Source organism: Apostichopus japonicus, chromosome 22 (genome assembly GCF_037975245.1).
Source record: "Apostichopus japonicus isolate 1M-3 chromosome 22, ASM3797524v1, whole genome shotgun sequence".
Taxonomy (NCBI): Eukaryota; Metazoa; Echinodermata; class Holothuroidea; order Aspidochirotida; family Stichopodidae; genus Apostichopus; species Apostichopus japonicus.
Genome location: NC_092582.1, coordinates 21,424,328 through 21,445,442, shown reverse-complemented (window position 1 = coordinate 21,445,442; position 21,115 = coordinate 21,424,328). Strand labels below are relative to the sequence as shown.

Below are 21,115 nucleotides of genomic sequence, written 5' to 3'. Positions count from 1 at the left end.
TACAATTAAACACATCAAGGTAAAAGGAAAATATTACAAAATGATGAAAGAAATGCACAAGAATCTTTTACTCTCTTTTCATTGTTTCAAACAAAAATGTAACTGAAAATAAAGTAATGAAATAACAAAGTAACTGTAGTAATGAAGTAACTGAAAATGAAGAATGATGTTAGTGATTTTTACAAGCTGGGTAGTAGCAGCTTGGGCCGGGTAGTAGTTATTTCAGGTCAGTCCTCCCATTCCCATCACTTGTATTGCCTATAGAAAACTGACTGATCAGGAGAATTTAGATCTGTCGATAAAAAGTACCTTTCCTTGCATATACTTTTGATTTCAGGGATTTCTTGATTAATTGAGGTAGTTGATAGTAAGTAAAATTAAATAATTGTCTGTGCCAGTTACAATAACTGAACATGTTGATATATATGTCCCATGTAGCTGGAGCATGAGTAGTACAAATGAAACCTGGATGGATGGAAGGAATGAACATAGAACATAAAGGCACAGAGAAGACTCATCCAAGATTGTATGCCGTAACGATTGGTGTATAAATACATGCCACTGCATGTTAAAATCTTTCGGCAAACAGTTTATATCGTAAAAGTGAATTTGATGTAAAAGGTAAGTTCTCTAACTGTTCTGTGACCTCTCTGTTTTCACCTCTTTCTCCAATTTACACACTTTGGCTGGGATCTTCTTTTCTGGTGAAGCCGATTCCACTGCCCGCTTTACTGTTTCTGGTTTATTTGCCTTTTGGAGCCAAGCAGTCAGACCTGTTTTCTTCTCAGACTTGACCTTAACATCTACGAGTGGCTGACCGGCGACGTCAACTTCAGATTTGGAACTTGTCTTCAACCATGAAGTCATGAAGGTGTTTGGTTTTTTCTTTTCTCTATGTACATTGAGAAAAAGCAACATAAAGTTGAACACATTGACCAAATAACTAAATTGCAACAGTGCAACTGAAGAAGTGCTTTTCAATATATAGATTTGGTGGTGAATAGGCATTGAAGACTCACCCCAAAATATAGATACATAGATGATGAATGAATAAAATAACTTTTTCTGGCTAATCAGCTCTGCAACCAACCATCCCTTTAGTAATTGTTACTAATGAATGAGAGTAACATGACATTGTTAATACATTGTGAAATATTTTCAAAACTTACTACCAAAGCCATCTAGTATAATTCACAGAAAAAATGGCCACTTTTTGCACCATTTGCAATCACCTGTTCACTCCTTGCTCAGAGGGTGAAAACTGGTAAGGGCCACTTGAGGGTATTGAAAGGCTCACCATGACCTTGTTGAGTTATCGTGTTTACAAGCAGTTTGACATACACCATCACCATAGCATGCCTCCGGCAAGGAATCAGAGATGTTAGAGGGAAATTTATTATGCCCAGCACATTCTTAACACTGAAGTAACTATAAACAACCCAAGCAATATCAACTTACAATGTAGACAATTAAGGAAGAAGGCTGTTTGACATTGATCTAGTGCCACACCACCCTGTATATATAAACAAGTGATGCAAGTACTGATGTATTAGACCTACAGTGATATCTTAGTTACATTTAACACTAAGACCCTTACTGAAGAGAAATCTCCTTGATGCAATCTGGATCTTTGTAACGGATGTTTCCCATCTGAGGTGTCACAGGGTGACACAAAAGGCAGTCCAAGGGCTTCATCATTGTCAAAGCCTGTGAATATATCATAACAGTTAACAGTTTGAAACTGAACTTAAATGAAGAAAATTATTAAAGCAAATTGTAACTGCACTGTGAGTATTGCTTCCTGATCATTATTTGTGGCACATATACACAGATATACACTCAATAGTTAGCTATTGCTCACAGCAATTGGTCACCATAATGAATGTGATAGCGATACAATACTTTAATAGTACCTTCTGGTGTGTATCCTCTCTGAATATAACAGATATTTTCTGATACACTGTGGCAAAGCCTTGGTATCATGATGATGAAACTAATCTATAATGTTATCGAGTAGCAAGGCTACTCTTGAACAGTAGTAAAGGCATTACTACTTGTTTTAGATGTAAAGTGATTCATACAAATATGTGAGTGTGGCCAAATGTTACAACAATTTGGGATTTATCACTAAAACCAACTTATATGTAGTTTTCCGTTCTGTTCAATCATCCAAATATCTATTTTTAAGGAACTGTCACAAAGCTAAGGAAGTTGACACATGTGTCTCTGGTTCTTTATGATACCTTCATGACGTTTTAAGTAGCAGAAATTTGAAAGTTAAGCAAACATTCCACAGGTATCACACTTCAAGGATAAATCAACAAGAAGATAATAAAGGCAAAATTAAAAGATTTAAACATCATCTGGCTGTATGACATTACAGACCACAAATTGTGATCCACTCCTGAAAGAAAGGTGTTTTAATAAGCCTGTCAAAATATCTGACCCACATACTAGTATGAAGTAGATCCAACTTTTTGAGTTGGAGAGTTAACATGAAGCCGATGTATGACACAGCCGCATGAACAACCAGAAAGCCAGTTACTCTGTGATTCCTTGCCATACAATTTGCTCAAAATTGAAATATCTATCCGACTTATGTAGAGCAATTGAGTTAAATTTGTCCAAGAATTAAGTGAGATCCTGAAAATATTTGTAGCGATCCCTTGTGGGCATCAACCATGCCATTCATGTTAAAGGATTTTACAGTATAGAATTTTCAAGCAAAATGTTTCAATATCCAGAAAGAACAGTCTTCCTATGTGAAATATAGACACATTTTACCAATTTTGAGCTAGCAAATCCCTTTATTAATTGTGTATGAACTGAAATAGGTTTGAGAAAATGGCCAATTTCCCCCACCATTTTGACTCCTTGAGAGAGTTTTTCCCCATTTGAGATAAGCTCTTGACCCCTTGAAGCTCTGAGGGTGAAAACTGATAGGAAGTTTAAATGCACGTTTAAAGTAAGAGTATGAACTCTGAAGCAAATTTGATACCTGGATGGCAGGTATTGTTCCATGAAAGACCTATAGAGACTCTTCACAGCACTAAACTGAACTGAATTTGACCAAACTATGTTCAACAAAAGAAATCTATAGCTTTGGAGAATTCACAATTAATTGCAGCTTTAATTTTGGAGTTATCATATTTAAAGGGTTTTCAGGCTATAGTGCCTGTTGACCTCATGTGACCTTTAACGATGTAGTTCTATTATCATGTTGACAAGATGTCCAGACTTTCACTTAAATGTTGACTGCAAATGACCTTTGACCTCCACCAATTTCAAATGGGCTTCTTGCACTCAACAAGCTGAATCTGGGATACCATGTATCAAGTTCAAAGAGATGAACTTTTTGACTTCACAAAGTTTTCAGACTTTGACCTCTGTTGACCCCAAATGACACTTGAACACCACAGGAACAAAAGGCTTCTTGTACTCAAGAACACGGATCCACACACCAAATATAAAGTTAATCTACTCTTGGAGTTACTGTGTTTACAAGCAAGTGTCACATACACACACGCACACGTCATCACCATCGCATAGATTCATGTGCCTTCGGCTAGGAGTAAAATATTTTCACCTTTTAACTGCTATGACAACAACTCTGAATTGCTAGAGGGAAATTTAGTCCAAGTAGCAAGAAATCTCTATACATGATATGAAACCCTGGTTATACAGTAGGTCTCTGGTCACTCAATACAACACTAAATATAATATGGCCATCAGGAACTTGCTAGATACAAAAAATAACAGCACATTCTTCTTCTAGTACAGGGTGTTACCTTTGATGCAGAGACATTTCCAAAGTCTAACCAGTCGCGAACTGCCTCTTCACCATCCAGCATAACTGGCATTCGATGATGAATCCACGATACGCTCGGATCTGCTTCGATCGTTATGACGCTGTAGGAGTAGAGGGGGTCACTCCCCTAGGTAAAGTAAGTTATGAGTCACAATAAAGGCATTTCAAATAATTCTGGAGTCAACAGTTTAACAAAGGCTAACACCAAATACAAACATGTTGAAACACATATTTGATTTACAACTAAGCCTGAAAACTAAATTTTTACTGAGACAAAACAATTTATATGGTATAAGAATTTTGTTTTCTTTCTTAACTAATAATAATATTAACACATTCAAAGATGAGCTCTCTGTACTTACATCTGGAGGGGTCCACTTATCAAAGATTCCAGCCATAGTAAGAAGGCGATGTCCAGTCCATTTCTCATCAATTTCTCCGTTGGCACCCTCATAATCAAACTCGTAGGACTCTGGGAGATTGAGGTCTTTTACAGGTTCTTGTTGAGAGAAATATATGAAGTATGGCTGCTTCTTCTTATTGGAATCTGTGTGCCATTCGTAGTAGCTATTGTAAAAAATCCAATACATAATAAGATATACTAAAGCCAAGAATTTGAATTGGTCCATCATCAGTCCCTGAAGTGATACACGATAGCTAACTTGTCATTCAGCCTCTGAAGAAGACCTGCTAGGATCGAAATGTCAGGCCCTCTAACTTTTACACAAGAGTCTTATTGAGGTGGAAAAAAAGTAGAGCATCAATCAAATGTCTAAATATTTGAAAGACAAAGCTATTGGGCAGACAGCTTTGAAGTTTATACCAGTTTGATATTTGATTACACAACTTCACATTCCACCCATTTGTTGGTAACTTGAAAATACCAATACAGCCAGAAGGCTTGGTGCTTTCTTGCCTTATAAGTCACCTGATTGATAGAGCAACAGAGGTAAATGTGTCCTACTTAAAGGGTGTGAAGACTCACGCAAAAAGAAACGTCTAATGCCGGTAATCTGACCTAATTTCGAATGAGGTGTAACTGAAGTTTTAGACACCACCATCCATCCCAGAAAATACACACACAGCTTGCTAGTGGTATACCGTCGGTAATTAGACACTAGTGTACAGTCAGTACATACAGCTGCAGTCAATACCCACAGCATAAACCATACAGCGATAGATATCTCAGGTCCAGCTAAAGATCACAAGGTATCACATTTCATTACTGTCTGCATTTTGCAGCGACATGGACAAAATGTCACTTGCAAGCAACAGACAGTTAACTTTTTCAGATGGCCGCACGCAGTTTGGGGCGAGTCTTCAATGCCTTTAAATTTCTCAGAATTTGACATCTGTTGACCTCAAATGACCTTTGACCTCCATGAAAAACAACAGAGATCAGCTGCTCACCAAGTTCAGGCAACATTTGGTTCTTGAGATATCGTGTTTACAAGCCAAGGTGTCACACACACACAAATTCACCAGGCGTACTAACGTCTAGTTATTACATAACAGTAATACAACCCTGCACAACCCTGGGTTAGGTCAACTTGAAGAATACACTTTAATGGTAAAACAACTAAAATACTCTTAAACTAAACCATATTAAGCCCTAAAACCTTCATTTACTTTGGAACTACATTAACATGGGGGCAGAACACTGGGCCCAAATGAGTATTCCTCACCCTATGCAGATTGGGTGACTCATATCCTGTTTACCCAAAGGAGAGGCAAAGACATAGGAGCACTAGAAGTCTGATCCTCTAAACATCTTGGGATGCCAAAGGGGACACAAAACCTAGTCCACTACAGTATACATGCAGACAACACAACACAAACACTGGAGGTTCTAGATCACTACTGTCTTATCCATGAACAGTATTTGCATTGATTTTATTAAGTAAATTGCTCAAAAGATTGATGATCTCTCATATTTAGGATCTATAATAATCATACCCATCAGCAAGTACAACACATCTCTGTCCTTTTTCAAAAGGCCTTTTAAACGAAGCTTTTTCCATCATCCCCTCACTGCGGCAATTATTCATCTTGTAAGCAATGGCACTTGGGTCTCCTTTATGCCAGGACGGCACCAAGCCCCACTTCATTAGCATCAGTGATTGTTCTTCATTTGATTCTTCATCTTCATCCTTGAGATGCTGAGATGACACAAGCACTGGTCTGTAACCAATATACATATTAAAACACTCAGTCAAAATGTCATCTGAACAAAGAATAACCTCTATAATTTCAATGATGGTCAGAATAGACCTATTAATAACTTATGGCAGTATCATTACAGTAACTTGCTGAACAGACATTGTGTGAACAGTGTGGTCAAAAGGAAAATGTGGCAAATTTATGTTTAACACTTACAGCTGAATAAGTGAAATGTTCATTTGCAAATCTATAACGTACCAAAGCTTATTTATTCATGGATTCACCTGCTTAGCATCTCAGTTATAACAATATGAAAAACACAACAAACTGCAAAACAGTTCGTATTGAATGTTTAAAAATCGATAACTAAAATTTGGTAACATACTGATATGTGAACATTCCATATCAAGCACCTCTTATCTCATTTATTCCAACATGTATATACTCGTTCTGCAGAAATTTAACCAACCAGGCAAAACCTTTGTCCAATATCTCATCACAAAAGTGCTGTGCAAATTATCAACTACTATACAAGCCAAAAGATGTTTAACAGTTTTTTTTTACACAGGAACCACATTACTTCATAAGACACAAAACTACGGAGACTTCAAAGCTGCTACGCTAACTTATTTTCCTGCCAACATGTCCGTGGCTGAGTCAAAAGCTATTATAGGACAGAGCAGAGGAATGATAACTTGACCAAGTAAAAGGTAAATGAGGAACTACTGTTAAAGGTATTTTATATAGTCCTAGAATTACACCTTGCCAGCTGTAGTTCATGACATTTTGTTGAATTATCAGTGATCTCTGAGACGAATGTGAAGTACTTCAACATAGTTTTATTCTAAATTCAAACGACAATTATGCACACAGTTGAATAAAAAACCCAAAGAATTCAATCACAAAAAGAATTCTTTGGAACTTACGTCAAAGCCTGAGGAGCAGTATTGTATGATGGGAAATACTTTCTTTTCCTTTTGTTGTCATGGTTACCAGTTTGTTTTGTGGTTGATTGATGTCCTCCTCCTCCTCCATCATTGCCATGTCTTCTCCATCTTGGCTGTCTGCTCTGCCCCTGTCTGTTTGTGTACGTACAAGCTTGTCTCAGCTGGTTGGGATCAAGGGTACTAATTAGTAAAACAGACAGAACAATAACATGATCATGCATGGATGTATAGCTGGCCAATTATACAATCAAGTAGTGCATAAAGATGTTAAAGTTTGTGCACAAAGTTGCAATATCTTAGTTTAAACAAGACTCGTCAAAGCTATGTTTGCAAATGTAGCCCCAAGGCTACAATAGGCTCTGTAATATAAGTTCCCTTTCTTTCCCTTCATGGTGCTATATAATGTACTGGATGATGCCCGTAGCAATCCCTTGAATGACTCTGTCCATCTGCTTAGATTAAAGATTCCCATTTGTTAACTTTCCTTTGTTTTGATGAAGGGTCATTAGGCCGTGGTGCAACAGGTTTACTAGGTACAGTAAATAAGCCCCCTGACAAAGCTGAATATATGTGTGGGAGAAAAAATGGGCAGGATGTTGTCTATCTCTTGTGTATACCTTTAAATCACAATAACAGTGTGCCTATGCTTTTGGTAATATGTTCTTGAAGACCACAGCAGCTTGACCAAAATATAATTGAATATTATGTTCCCTTTAGTTTTGATGGAGACATATTGTCTGGCTTTGGAAGATGGAGTTAATTTAGCTTTTTGGCTACTTTTCCAGCAACCAGAGTCTTCGTCTGACTACAGGTCCTGTCTAATTAATATTCCATTTTTAGTATTGACCATTCTAGAGAGTTCATGAATAATTGAGTATGTTTGCTTAGACCAATCAGAATAGTGTATATATATGAAAGTTGGATGGGATAGACGAGATGCATGTGCTGCAGGTATTGTACCTAGATGTATAGGCCTATCCCAGCATCCGAATGTGCATATACCCATCTTGTCTCTATACTCCACATCCAAGCATGCACCAACTCCAGTTTATTAGTTTTCATTATCCCACTATAGAATATGTCTGGATCTTGATATTTATGATATTAACCACTATAGCCTTGGAATATTTTATGCATACGAAGAGTAAAAAAAAAACCACTAGCACAATATTCGATCGTTCTCCAATTTATTAAGTCTGTGTTTTCCCAACTCAGTATCCACTCCAGGATATTCAGTGTTAGAGGCCTATAGAGGCAACAGGCAAAGGAGAAACTATTATTGGATCAGAAAGTACTGACTAGGCATCCATGCATCCGGATTCTAGGATTCTTCTCTGCAGTGGCCCTGTATTTTATGGCCTCAATTCTCCAGGAAGTATATAATTAGTTACAGTAGGAACTTGACTACTTGAGCTAGGCCTATATATGCATTAATGACATTGTTTGCTGAGAACAATGTAACATTAGGCTCAGGCGTGTAGCGAGGAATTTGCCAAGGAAGGGGCGAAGTCTGTAGGCAAACTATCTAAGGGTAACGCCACCATGGGCTGGCGCGAAGGGTACAAGAAAATTTTGGCCAAAAATGCCTCCCAGATCGCAGGAAATGGCACTTCCCAGGCCTTTTAAGTTGCATCTAACCTTTTTTTGATTTTGAAATTACTAGCAATATAAAAAAAAAATTAAAAAAATATGTTCATGGCCGGTGGGGCGGTCGCCCCATTTCCCCCCCCCCCCCCTTGGCTACGCGCCTGATTTCAGGCTAGAGTAACTTTTCATGTCAATGATGTTATACTAAGCAGATGTTGAAACAAACAAATTTCACTTCTCTTTGCAAAGTTGTTTGAAATGTGTGCCCCAAATGCAAAGCAATATGTCCATGATCAACATGTCGAGGTTCTGTATTCTCTTTGCCTATACACAGTGTGATAGAAAAACTGTCCAATTTGGTTAATTTTCTTTAGGCATTTTGGCCAATATCAGCCACACGTTCTGTATGATGGCGTGCAGTTACTTCGCATACTGTATCCCTTAAAGGCATTGAAGACTGTGTCGCTAAAAAATGCAGACAGTACAGTAATGAAACGTGATACCTTGTTATCTATAGCTGGACCTGAGATGTCCATCGCAGTATTGACTGCAAGCTGTATGTACTGACTGTACACTATAGTGTCTAATTACCGATGGTAGCAAGCTGCGTGTGCGTATTTTCTGGGATCGATGGTGGTGTCTAACACTTCTGTTACACCTCATTCGAAACTAGGTCAGATTACCAGCATTAGACGTTTCTTTTGCGCGAGTCTTCACACCCTTTAAAATATGTAGCTGAGATGTTTGACAAGTGTAGTTGCTGAACTCATACCTCAAACTGTAACCACTTTTTCAATTGCCAGTTTAATACAAAGCCTTTATGGGAATGGCCAAAATTGCCACGGTGAAACAAGAAAACATGAAGTTTGTATGTTAAGACTTTTTTTGCAGATTATTCCACCCAATTAGCAGAATTATACAGTAAACTTTAACACTTGTGCACAAAGTTTGGGAAATCTTTCTTTGCTTCAAGCAGTTTGGCTCCCAATCTTTACAAGTATTCCTCCCGACGTTTACACTACAGGAATAATTGTTTCTAGTACTGCCGGAACATGGTCAAACCATCGATCGATGACTCACATAGCTGCATGAAGCCTGAATGATGGAACCATACAATTAACTGAGCAAAATTACCGTTATTGCTTGTATCATAGCTAAGACGGTTGACCAAGCAAACTGTCAGGGTTTATACACTTACCAGGCTGTCCTACCGCACATAATGGTGTGACTGTTACTGGTTACCCCAACTTTTTCAATCCAGTAAATAATGCTCAGTAGACACACAAAGAATAGTATCACATTAACAACAAAACTTTGTTGTCTTCGGCCAGTGTGCAATCTGACCAAAAATATGAAAATTAAATGTTTCTCAGCTGCCGTTGCCACCAGTCTGTTCTTTTGACTACAATGTAGGACCTCTCTGGTAGGGCAGCATTCAGTAACAAGTTTGTGCATGCAGCTAGTCCTCCAGCATGCAAACTGCAGATCACTGCATAACTTCATTAACTATCATACAGTAGTCCCAGCCTATAGTGACTCCTGACTCATATTCAAGTAGAGTGGACGGTACCTGCTCAATCGGTCTATATGCCTTAATCTATATATATTTTGATGAGACCTGTTGTTGTTAAGTCTTTGATATTTGATAATTACTATCTTTATAAGACGATTGAAATCAGTTAGTTTTAATCATATTAATTTGTATTCACAGCTGTTCATCTCACTGTGTAACATAAACTGTTCATGTTGGTGTCATGTACAAACCCGGAATTGAGAATGACCTTTCGCAAAACGGTGAATGCGGAAATGATCACGTGATATGTATGTTTGACGGTTCTGTATATAATATATAATACTGTTGTCACACACTGTAATTAGGCTAGTCCTATACGTGATTTGACTGTATTGCTTTTCATGCCCTGCGCCACTGTGTACAACAACTAGTAATAAGTCATACAGATCTAGCTTTGTGAAATGTTGGTACGACTTGCTAACAATAACTCTGGGAAAGTTTTGAATATTCAAACTGTGTCTTCATGGATATGGAGTGATTAATCTGTTTTAAAGGTTTATAAAGTTATCTAAAAATACATTTGCATTAGTAACTATTTTGAAGAAGTTTTTCGTTATAACTTTGTATAACACTCCTAACGTTAGTGTCTTTGGTCAGGCTAACCAAACTAGTAATGTATAGGCTATGCCTATCCTAAAGTGTTGGCGCAGACTAGGTTACACTTTCCAGTACTAGCCGCACCCACCCTTTCAGCCAGTGAATGAATATTGTCAGTACCACGACCGTCATGATGTAGTTGTGATCCTTGCCTCTACTTAATTAACAAACACATTAATAAAAATTAAGTCAATTATGTTTAAATAACACCTTGTAGGCTAGGGATACAAAAATCTTTGGCCTGTTTTAGTTGTTCAAATTCAGTAGCCTAACAAGTAACCTCAAACTTTCAAAGTAGTCGCCACTTCAACATGTTAATTTTCATGTAAATAAATATTGCCACAGGAATATTTGGATTTATTCTTCAAAAGGGAAAAAGCCAACATAAAAAAGTTCAGATACAGTACTTTAAGACAGCCATAATAAAGAGTCACCTATTCAAGTTACAACTTATGATAGTAGCAGTCGTAACATTGCCACTATAGTGTTGCTGCAGTTTAACAGTTGAATGAATGTAAGTTTACTGTCGTATTTCCATTCAACAGGCAGTCAGTCCTGACACCTATGTTTTCTTGCAATTAGTTGAGAACAAAACCATCCGTAATATAATTCTACACACCCAATGGCCTCTTTGGTTGTAAAAACTGAATTATATTTCATAAGACTCTTTAATTACAGCTATAAAATGCTGTTTCATGGATATTCTTAGGTAAATTGTATCATTAACATATGAAACTTATCTGTTTGAAATAGCTTATGGAAAGTGCCAGTACTTTACAACCTGTATTTGCCAAAGTTAGCTGAAACAACTTTTCACACATTTTTGGATGCAAATAAATATAGGTGATAATGTTTGCCTCATACACACTAAATTTAAACTTTGCTGATCAATGAAATCTTGTAGTTGATCAACTTTCCTTGTCAGATAGATACAGTATGTATATAAAATATACCCTATTCTGGCATTAAATGTTGAGGACTTTTTAATCCAGTAAAAATGCTCAGTAGACTCACCAAGAATAGTTTCGCATTAACAACAAAACCTTGTTGTCTTTGGCCAGTGTGCAATCTGACCATAAATATGAAAATTAATGTTTCTCAACTGCTGCTGCACCAGTCTGTTCTTTTTTACTACAATGTAGGACCTCTCTGGTAGGGCAGCATTGGCAAGACTGGTAACAATTTGTACATGCTAAGTACAGTAGCTCCAAGCCCCAGCATGTAATTGCAGATCACTGCTTCCATTGACTAATGGTTACTTGGAAGGCCTAGCCTACTGGCTCATTCATGTAGAGTGGACAATACCTGCTAGATTGGTCTAGTTCTATATGTATTTTGATGAGACCCGTTTCAAGTATTTATACACATCAAATTTAAAACTTTGCTGATCAATGCAATCAAAGTTGATAAAATTTCCTTGTCAGACAGATATCAGGGAAATAATATATCCTATTGTGGCATTTAATGTTGAGGATCTCAACTTAGGTGGTGAATTAATGAGGTGTCTTCAGAACAGGTTTGGTTAGTATAGGCCTCTCCTAGGCCTAGGAACTCTAGGCTAACACCAACAGTTTGAGTTGAGTAAGAGACCCAATGGCAAAGTCTAAGTTAGGGGAACTTAATTGCATTCATTTACTGTCAACCCATTATGAGGCATTCTGTAAACAAAATGTGGTAGCTTTGTAGTCATTTTATAGTTCAAGTTTGGTATTGAGGCACACAAATTGGCCTTCATGTCACCCAGTGCTTTAAATTTGAACTCTGAGCTCCAGACTAAGGTTGTTTTGCAAAGCCCATGTTAGATGCTTTTATTCACATAATTTAAATGATTGAGTTTCTCTTAAAAATGCATTAACCATGACTAAACAGTTTAAAACTTTGTTGTTTTTCTTCTATTGCAATACCCAGAGTGGTGAGCCATTTACTTGGATGTCTTAGTCAATTTGCAATGCAAACAAGTTAAATGATATTAACTGAATAATGTCAAAAACCATAACATTTTCTCCTCTTGCAATGATCAATGTTTATTTTCAACATTATCTCAGCTACTAATATCATAACAGGTTTAGTGCCAAGAAAAACCAAACAACTAAAGCTTTTAAATTTATTGTTTGCATCAGGGAGTTTGGTAGTTGGTGGTTTGTTTGATAGGTCTGACTTTATGAGGTTTTCAATTCTTTGTATATATTAGAATCAGTGCTACTTGATGACCATTGTGTAATGTTTTCTTGGGTTTGTTCCAATAAGTTTACTTGTCCTTTACAGTCAGTGGGCCATGCCTTCATCCAGTCAAGGCTTGTATTAAGAGTGATTTGATATCAGTTTTGCTTTCAATGCTGTAAGAAGATAAAAAGTTGTATATGAAACTTAAATATTTTATGGCAGGTTAATAAGAATTCTAATTTGTTGCCTAGGTTTGAAAAACCATACTTTAACATTGGTCTCTTTCTGTTTTCCTTTTCAAAGTTTGGAAAAGAGTTAAAACATGAAGAATTTTAAGTGAAAATTCTAAGTGGTAACCATATATCACTATGAAAGAATTAATTGTGTCAGTTGCAACATCTAGGCCCTGGTAATTTTTTACCTAGTGCTATTCTTTTGAAATTTCATACTTTCGATACACTTTCTATGCCCACGTTTCATATGTGATGTAGGAATTACTGATTTGACAAATTACTTGATAATGAATTTCATGGTGCTTTATCTACCTTTAAGTAGAAATTTTCAGTTAGCATGTTTGTAGCATCAGTTGTTTAATAAATTTAAATTAGGAAAATATTCTCATTTCTTAACTGCAGAATCTAAAGCCATAAGGCTGGTGTCCAAAGAGACCATTGTTTCATAAAGGGCAGAACCAGTTTCATTTAACAACATGGATTTGGCAAATGATAGTGGCGGTGGACCAGAAAATGAGATCCAACAACAGGTAGGCGATTATGATTGTTGTTTTGTTGATTTTGTTGATTTTGTTGATAGTGTTTCAACAAGTGTACTATCCAAGACACTAACAATCATGAATATGGTATGCATGGTCAGAATGCAAGGCACGGCTCCTATACAGGTTTATTAGAAATTTGAGGTAAAACAGACAATAGCATGGTATGGTTCAACGCCCTGTCTACTTTAAAGGCAGTAGGTAATGTTTGGATTGGAACATGACCTCTTAAGTATTGTTCAATGTTGTTACTATTTTCTATATTTAAGAAGCTGTTCTGAACACAAAGGGCTGCTCTGTAAATGTAAATGAAAGAGTTCTAAAAGAGTAATATTCTAAAACATGGAGTGATACTTGGTAATTCTTAAATTATGAGAAATTTTAATGAAATTGTTGTTTACTGATTGTGCTTTAATAGTACAGCGTTTGTACAGAGAAAGTGCTACTGCTCGATTGAATTGTTCCTCTCTGACATCAATATGGAATTTCAAGCATATTATGTAATCAATGGCGGTTTATTGCATTGTTATGAGGCTTTAAGAGCCAATTTTCAATTTTCAATATTCGGTCAAACAGGAAGCAGTTAACTGAAAAATTGAATATTAGAGAGTTTTGAGGTTACTGAGTAATGTATGTATGTATTTTAGGTCCTCCTGCAAGCAGGACCTCGCGAAGAAGCCATCATTGGCTTATCAAAGCCGCAACCCGACCGAAGTCAGTCTCTTAGATTCTTATTTAACGTCCATGATTATGAATTGTCAATTGTCAACAACTCTGTAACTGGACGACATACATTAATCTTGGAGTGACTCGAACTATACTAACTCGACCCGAAAACTAACTTGACCCAAATAATATGAATTGTCTTTGATCCCTGCCTTTGTTATTCCTTTAATGATGTCCTTTAACGATGTATAATGTCCAAGGATCATACTGTAGTATCAGGTTGGGACTTGATTCATTCTCAATGGAATTGTACATGTGTCTCATTAGCATTGTAGAAGTGTCTCATATACATGTGGTCTCATTGGTATCCACATGTTTTGTTTTCAATTTTCGGTATAATGCAAACAATATTTTAAATTCAGGCAAACAAGGCTTTTCTTTGTTGAGTTAAATTGAAAAAGTTTTTCTGTAAAAAAAAAGAACAAGTCATCGTTAAAGAACAGATTTGGCTGTTGGAAAATTAAAAATTAACATTACACTCAACATATTGGCATGTGGCACAGGCATCAAAGTGCTTTAGTACCTGTACTAGCCTACTGTAAAGAATACCTGCATAATGTTACAATCCAGTGTGTCAGCAGATCTAAGGACTCTATAATACAAAAATGTTATAACATGGTGTGAACTTTTGACACAACATCACAAACTGAGATGAGTATCTGATAATATAATGTACTCATTCGTTAGCTGCCTCCAATTAACTTACACTTCCCCATCTACTGTAACTGTACAACTTACATGCAAAATGTTGCATAATTGTGTAAAGTCTGTCACTCCATATATGTCACAAAACATCTGTTTACATGATGATAGTTCTACAGTATGTACTGTAATTGTTTCCTTGTGTTGAATTAATTAAGTTGCATTTGCTTCCTTATGAGTCTGTAAGGAAAACTGGGAAGAGAGATTTCCCACAGAGTTTATTCAATTGCCTACTGAGAAAGGAATGAAGCATTGAAAGAATATCAGTAAATTGCCAAGGGCTGTATAGAACAAGAGAGAATTCATTATCTTGTCATCAAGAATACAAATTCAAAGTGATGAAATGGTTACGGTATTGTTTTTATTGTGCGATGAATTTTGCATGCCATTTGCCAGTGATAATTGTTTTTCCCAGGGCTGCATACAGTATCTATTGAGATTGTGTTTTATGAATGTACAATGTAAACTTGGAACAATAAACATACGGTTATTTAGGAAACAGCCATTCTTACTGTGTTCGTCTCTTACCTGTCTCCACTCTCCTATTGCACATTCACATCAACCTAGCTTTATATAATAACCGGTAAAAATTTAGCACTTCACCCCCTTGACCATCCTCTGGGTCTTAACCTCTTCCTTCTGAATCTACCGTTCTTGAAGTATAGATCTTATTCTGGTGATATTCTATCTTTCGTTTGAAATCATGTTTAGGGACTGAGTTCTGGGTTGATCTAATGTAGTATTTGGCTGATGGTATGACAGAGAACATAACTGAAGCCAAATATTGTCAAGGATTTACTACTGCATGACAGTGGCTCTCTCGCTGATCATGTCCATTGAAATTGTGTTATTTAAACCAGTTTAGTAATCATGAATGCTACATGATATATATAACTTGTTTTTGGTTACTGAGTGTAAAGTTGACCCAGAGCTTTAAACAGCTATGTGGTTTGGTTTTGATTAATTTTGCACTGAATTCTCATTGCAATGTTAGCTTAACTACTGTACCATAGTCTAGTTGTATTCCAAACAATGAGATGATACTACAAAATATCATAAAACAGGTTTTCCAGTTTTCTCTTAGAAATGTACAGTAATTTCTACTAATATTGTGAGAAAGTTTTTTGATAATCAAATGTTGAAAATCTAATCAAATTCATTCACAAATTGGCTCATTAACCTTCACTTGGTGAAAACATGTTGGTGGGCATCTTTCATTGGTCAATAATTGCATACACATGAGTATTTTACCATAAGTTTTTGCAAAAGTAATCACCAAATTATGCAGAATGCTACTTTTAGAAAATTGTTTTCTTAAGTGTAGGTGATACTGTACAGTACAACATACTGAATATCAGCCTGCATGTACAGCACTGTTCACTATGTACTCAATTATCCTCCATTATATACTATAAAGTACCAACATCAAATTATTGCATTACCGGCAACTTTAAGCCTGACCTTTCACTTCATTGATGTATTTTACGTAAATGGTCACAATAATGAAAATTAAATTTGGTGACGTTCTCTCTAGCAATGGTTACAATTGAAGACTATGGCATATATATGCAAAAGTAAGTCTGGGATGAATTTCATTCTTAGTGTTCATATAATATTACCCATTACTTGAAAGTTTTATGTGCTGTAATTTTCCCATACAAAGTGTAACAAGGAATCACTATCTGGTTCACATTTTTTTTTTTGTATCATTGAACAGCTGCGAGAACTTGACGATCGGCATCAGACACATGACACACTCGCAGCTTATGTGAACAGTCGGGATCAACTGGACCTCTCGGATGCAAATTTTCAGCATAAACTGGATCAAGTTAAGGACCAGATTAAAGCTGAAATGAGAAAAGAGTATAAAATTAAAGATGCAGCTGAGCGAATGAAGAAAGTTTCTACGGACAAGAGGACACTGAGCAATGTTAACTCTATAATCAGAAAGACTAATACCAAACTACATGATTTACAGCAAGAATTAAATGAACTCAATGCTCATCAGATTGTCAGCCCAAGCACTGACCCTGGTACACCAACAACTGCAGGTTCGTAAAAGTATTTCCTTCTTTATCAAGTTTGAAATGATTTTTTTGGTACATCACCATCAGTCTGCTTTTAGTTCATTATGGCTGTGTTACTTTGACCATCCTCCATAGGTGTGCTTTAGAAATAAAGGAACATCATTGTTATCTCAATACATTACATGTATAGAGATATTGTAACAGTTAGTGGGACTCTCTCTTCTCTTAAAAATTTTTCAGCGTCTTCATACAAAGTTCTTTTTCTCTGGAATTTCCAGAGCAAGCATATATCATATAGGCCTACAAAAGTTACTATTTTTTATTCCAGAATTATATCTCATTCTATGACTTTTTCACCGATTTATGTCCAAATCAGGCCAAATCGGGCCGAAACACAGTTTGTTTCATGCCTTTTTGCACACGCTCCAAAACTTGTTTGTAGGGAACTTTTGCCCACGTTTTCCTGTTTTTGATGATTAAGCCCCGCCTCCAAGCATGGTTTGTAGCAGATTGGCCAAACTCATGGCAGCTACATGTTAGATATACGAAAATGGCTACCCTCGCGACCAATTTTGCTGTACCGTGTGTAGTGTATTACATATACACATTTTTGTACTGCTGACTGCTACGTTTAATTTGTAGTCCAACCATTGTTGTGCAAAAAAGAAATACTTTGCGTAGCTTTTAACATACTTTCCTAGCTGCTATCGTCGCGCATGGTACCCGAACACCAGACGTAGTCAACGGAAAATCTTGCCTAAGCATCTCCTTATTCGCTGAAATTGTGACGCAGTTAACTCAAACTAAAATATCCATGAAATACTGCAACCTTCGACCACATGTTAGCCTAACCACCACACTAAGTCAATGGGAAATGTAGCCTAACGATAGGTTTGCAAAAAAAAAAAAAAATCGTAGCTTAGTTTACAACTTTCAATTTGCTGGAAATCGGCATTTGTTTGGAAGGTATGTGCTATGTCTTAAAGAGGGAATGTCGTATTTTAATTGGAGTAGTTTCTAGTTGTTATTATTTCTTTACATCAATCTGGTAACATTCTAGAGTAATATTAAACAAGTTACGATGGTACAATTTGCTTTCCAGTTTGATTGGCCTTAGCATACATTTCTAATTGAACTTGCATGGAGTTTAATAGGTAACGAATTAGGTATGTTTAACTTCAAGTTCGTAACACTTCTTTTTGTTCAAAAAAGGTAAAATACTGAAAATAAGCACAAAATAATGTCGGAATGTATGCAATATGTAATTAAAATTTACACTTTGGTAAAGATTGAAGATGGATGGTTTGTCTGAGATGCTTTTTGAGATGGATATTTTGAGTAAGTATTCTTAGCCCATTTCAAGCCATTAACAGTTGACATACACGTCGAGGTGGTTAGGCCATTCGCTTAGCACAGTGCTGATAAGGTAGGATGTCATATTTACGTATTTTGGAAATTTGTAAAAAAAAAAAAAAATCCAGAGGTGATTTGATAGTTTAGTTAGTTTAGTAGATAAAAAGGATCAGGAGGGACACTTAAGTCCCCATCAAGGACCCTATAGAGAGAGAGAAAAAACTGAAGACACAGACACTCAGACCCGATTACAACGCTCTAAGTGCTTGTCCAAAGCATTCTTAAACCCATTCACACTACTTGCAAGTACAACTTTCTCAGGCAAACCATTCCACTCATTCACAACCCTATTAGAAAAAAAAAGGTATGCCGAATATTAATCCTACTATGCGACTTTTGGAGTTTAAGACAATGACCTCTAGTACAACTACTGTTAGCAAACGAGAAAAAGTCGGTAAAGGATAAATTGTCGAAACCATAAACAATCTTGAAAACCTGGATCAAGTCCCCACGTAACTTTCTAAGCTCCAGTGTGGTGAGATTCAACAGTTGTAACCGCCTATAATAAGGAACCCCCTTTAATGAACTAATCATCCTAGTAGCCCTCCTCTGTACTTATCCTTAGCAAAGTAAGGGTTCCAAGCCTGCACAGCATACTCCAGATGAGGCCTAACCAATTGCTTATAAAGCCTATCTACGATGTCCTCTTTTAGAAAACTGAAGTTCCTCTTGATCATACCTAAAACCCTATTATATACCTCTTTTAGCAGCTTCAAGACAATGTTTAGAAGGTTGCAGAGATGAGTCAATGTAGATAATTACCTAGGTCTCTTTCAACAGAGACCTCCTGTAACTCCACACCATTAAGATTGTATGTAAACTTTTGCTTACTACTACCAATGTGCATTACCTTACATTTATCAATATTAAAAAGCATACAAACGAAAGGATACCTAAGAGCCTTGTATTACAACGACACTCGCAACACTCACAGGATGAAGTGTAACCTGCAGAGACTATTCGTGGAAAAGTAGTGTAAATGCAAGTTCTATATTTGTTGTATCATGATTGATAATGATAATTGTAGAGACAGAGCAAAGATATGAAATTAGGAATCGAAATTAGAACTTCCAGTATTGAGATACTGCGTCATTGATGCTCTTGTTATGGTGCTGTGACAATATATTGCATAAATAAAAAGTTTGCTTAGTGTCAAGTTAACTCCATGATGATTATACCTGATATGTAAATCCATAGCAGTGAGAACAAGAACCCTATCAAAAAAAATGGTGGAGGTCAGTTGAGGTCAGCAGAGGCCAGTCTTAAAAAACTGGAGGTGTGAATCTAGATTAACAATAATGTGTACTGCAGTCAAACCAGGTACGGATCCCAACTTAAAACTTAGGACTCCGAAAACTTATACTTTTTCCTCTATGACCATTCATGACAAAGTTACTAAAAAGAATATATTTAAACTGACTAATAATCAGGCTTAACTGTTGTCATAGTCTGTAGCTATCTTGTTTTGAAAGTAGACACAAAAACTAACTTACTAAGTACAGGTAGGCTGACATTAGGGTGTTCCCTGGTCCTTAAATACAATGAACTCCTTTCCAATTTAAAAGTCATTCTCTTGGTTAGTAAGTTGTACGACTAGATGTCAGTTAGTTGAGTTGATTTATATGGTCGTTTTGAAAAACCACAATTAACACACAAAACAGCCATAGTTTGGGTGTGTAGATCCTGAGAGATAAGAAGTAACAAAGGATATGGTACAAAAAACTGTGAAAGTTAAATAACCAATTGGTTACTAATCAGAAATTACCCATTACTGGGTCAGAAAATGTTTGTGTACTTTTACACTTATTACACAGATTGCTCCAACTAGCAGGTGAAAACAATAAGCCCACTATGCCATTTATGTTACCAAGGTTACAAATATTATTACCAAATGTTGGTTCATTGTGCTGGCTTCTACCTGGGCCAGCGTACATTGAAGGTCTAGCAATCATGATATTATATGAATATTTAGGTTGTATGAAATTGAAGATTACTACCGCCCATTCCTGATCTTCCCTGTTTTATCGTCAATTTTCTTTTAAATTCCGTTGTATTTTGGACACCTCATGCATGAAATATTCTATCACACCTAAATAAAATTCTTGGTTTTGTTAAGAGTTTTTGGCAACAATCTACCTTCCATTTACTTCATGTTATTATTTGCTAAGTCGTTGTTAAGCCGTCATATTAGAAGTGCATCAGTGATTTTTGTGTAACACAAGATAATTTTGAACAGCAGACTCTTCGTTGTTAATACATTGCGCTGTCCAGCTGCAATGCAAAGAATGTCTGCATGTAGGCTACTCTAGCGTTTACAATTGGACAGTTCTGCGAAGCCTAAGCTTCTGGGTACTACATTCTGCTCTGACATCGATTCCGCCAAGTTTCATCTTTCGTTGTTCAAAATACTTTTCAAGCTTCCTTTTACTGTCAAATTGATACATGAATTTTATTTTGACAGCGATTTCTAAGAAAGGTTTATGAACTGTGGTTTGAGTGTGAGAGTTTATTATGTGCAACGCTATGTACATACTGTACCAACTGGGCCTGGTAGGCTGTATATGTATGTTCACGATGTGTGTAATATACAGTATAATAGGCAATCACCTGTGCATGTACACGCAAGAGTATATTTGCTGC

General features: G+C 36.5%; 2 protein-coding genes across 2 annotated transcripts in view; one reads left to right on the top strand and one right to left on the bottom strand.

Annotated features, from left to right (window-relative positions):
• Positions 1 to 63: 63 nt before the first annotated feature.
• LOC139963749 (abasic site processing protein HMCES-like) lies at positions 64 to 10,262 on the bottom strand. The gene is made up of 7 exons (XM_071964860.1): positions 9,701 to 10,262; positions 6,895 to 7,095; positions 5,765 to 5,989; positions 4,171 to 4,375; positions 3,789 to 3,935; positions 1,598 to 1,707; positions 64 to 892 (listed from the first exon to the last, which is right to left on the bottom strand). Exons 1-7 carry the CDS (start codon positions 10,003 to 10,005, stop codon positions 631 to 633), a joined length of 1,455 nt encoding a protein of 484 aa, XP_071820961.1. The 5' UTR covers positions 10,006 to 10,262; the 3' UTR covers positions 64 to 630.
• A 147-nt stretch (positions 10,263 to 10,409) lies between these two features.
• LOC139963746 (serine/threonine-protein kinase N2-like) overlaps positions 10,410 to 21,115 on the top strand; it is a 40,073-nt gene continuing 29,367 nt past the window's right edge. Inside the window, exons 1-3 of the mRNA XM_071964854.1 lie at positions 10,410 to 10,569; positions 13,471 to 13,598; positions 16,753 to 17,086. Coding sequence (XP_071820955.1) covers positions 13,545 to 13,598; positions 16,753 to 17,086 — 388 coding nt within the window. The 5' untranslated portion in view covers positions 10,410 to 10,569; positions 13,471 to 13,544. The remainder of the gene's footprint in view (positions 10,570 to 13,470; positions 13,599 to 16,752; positions 17,087 to 21,115) is intronic.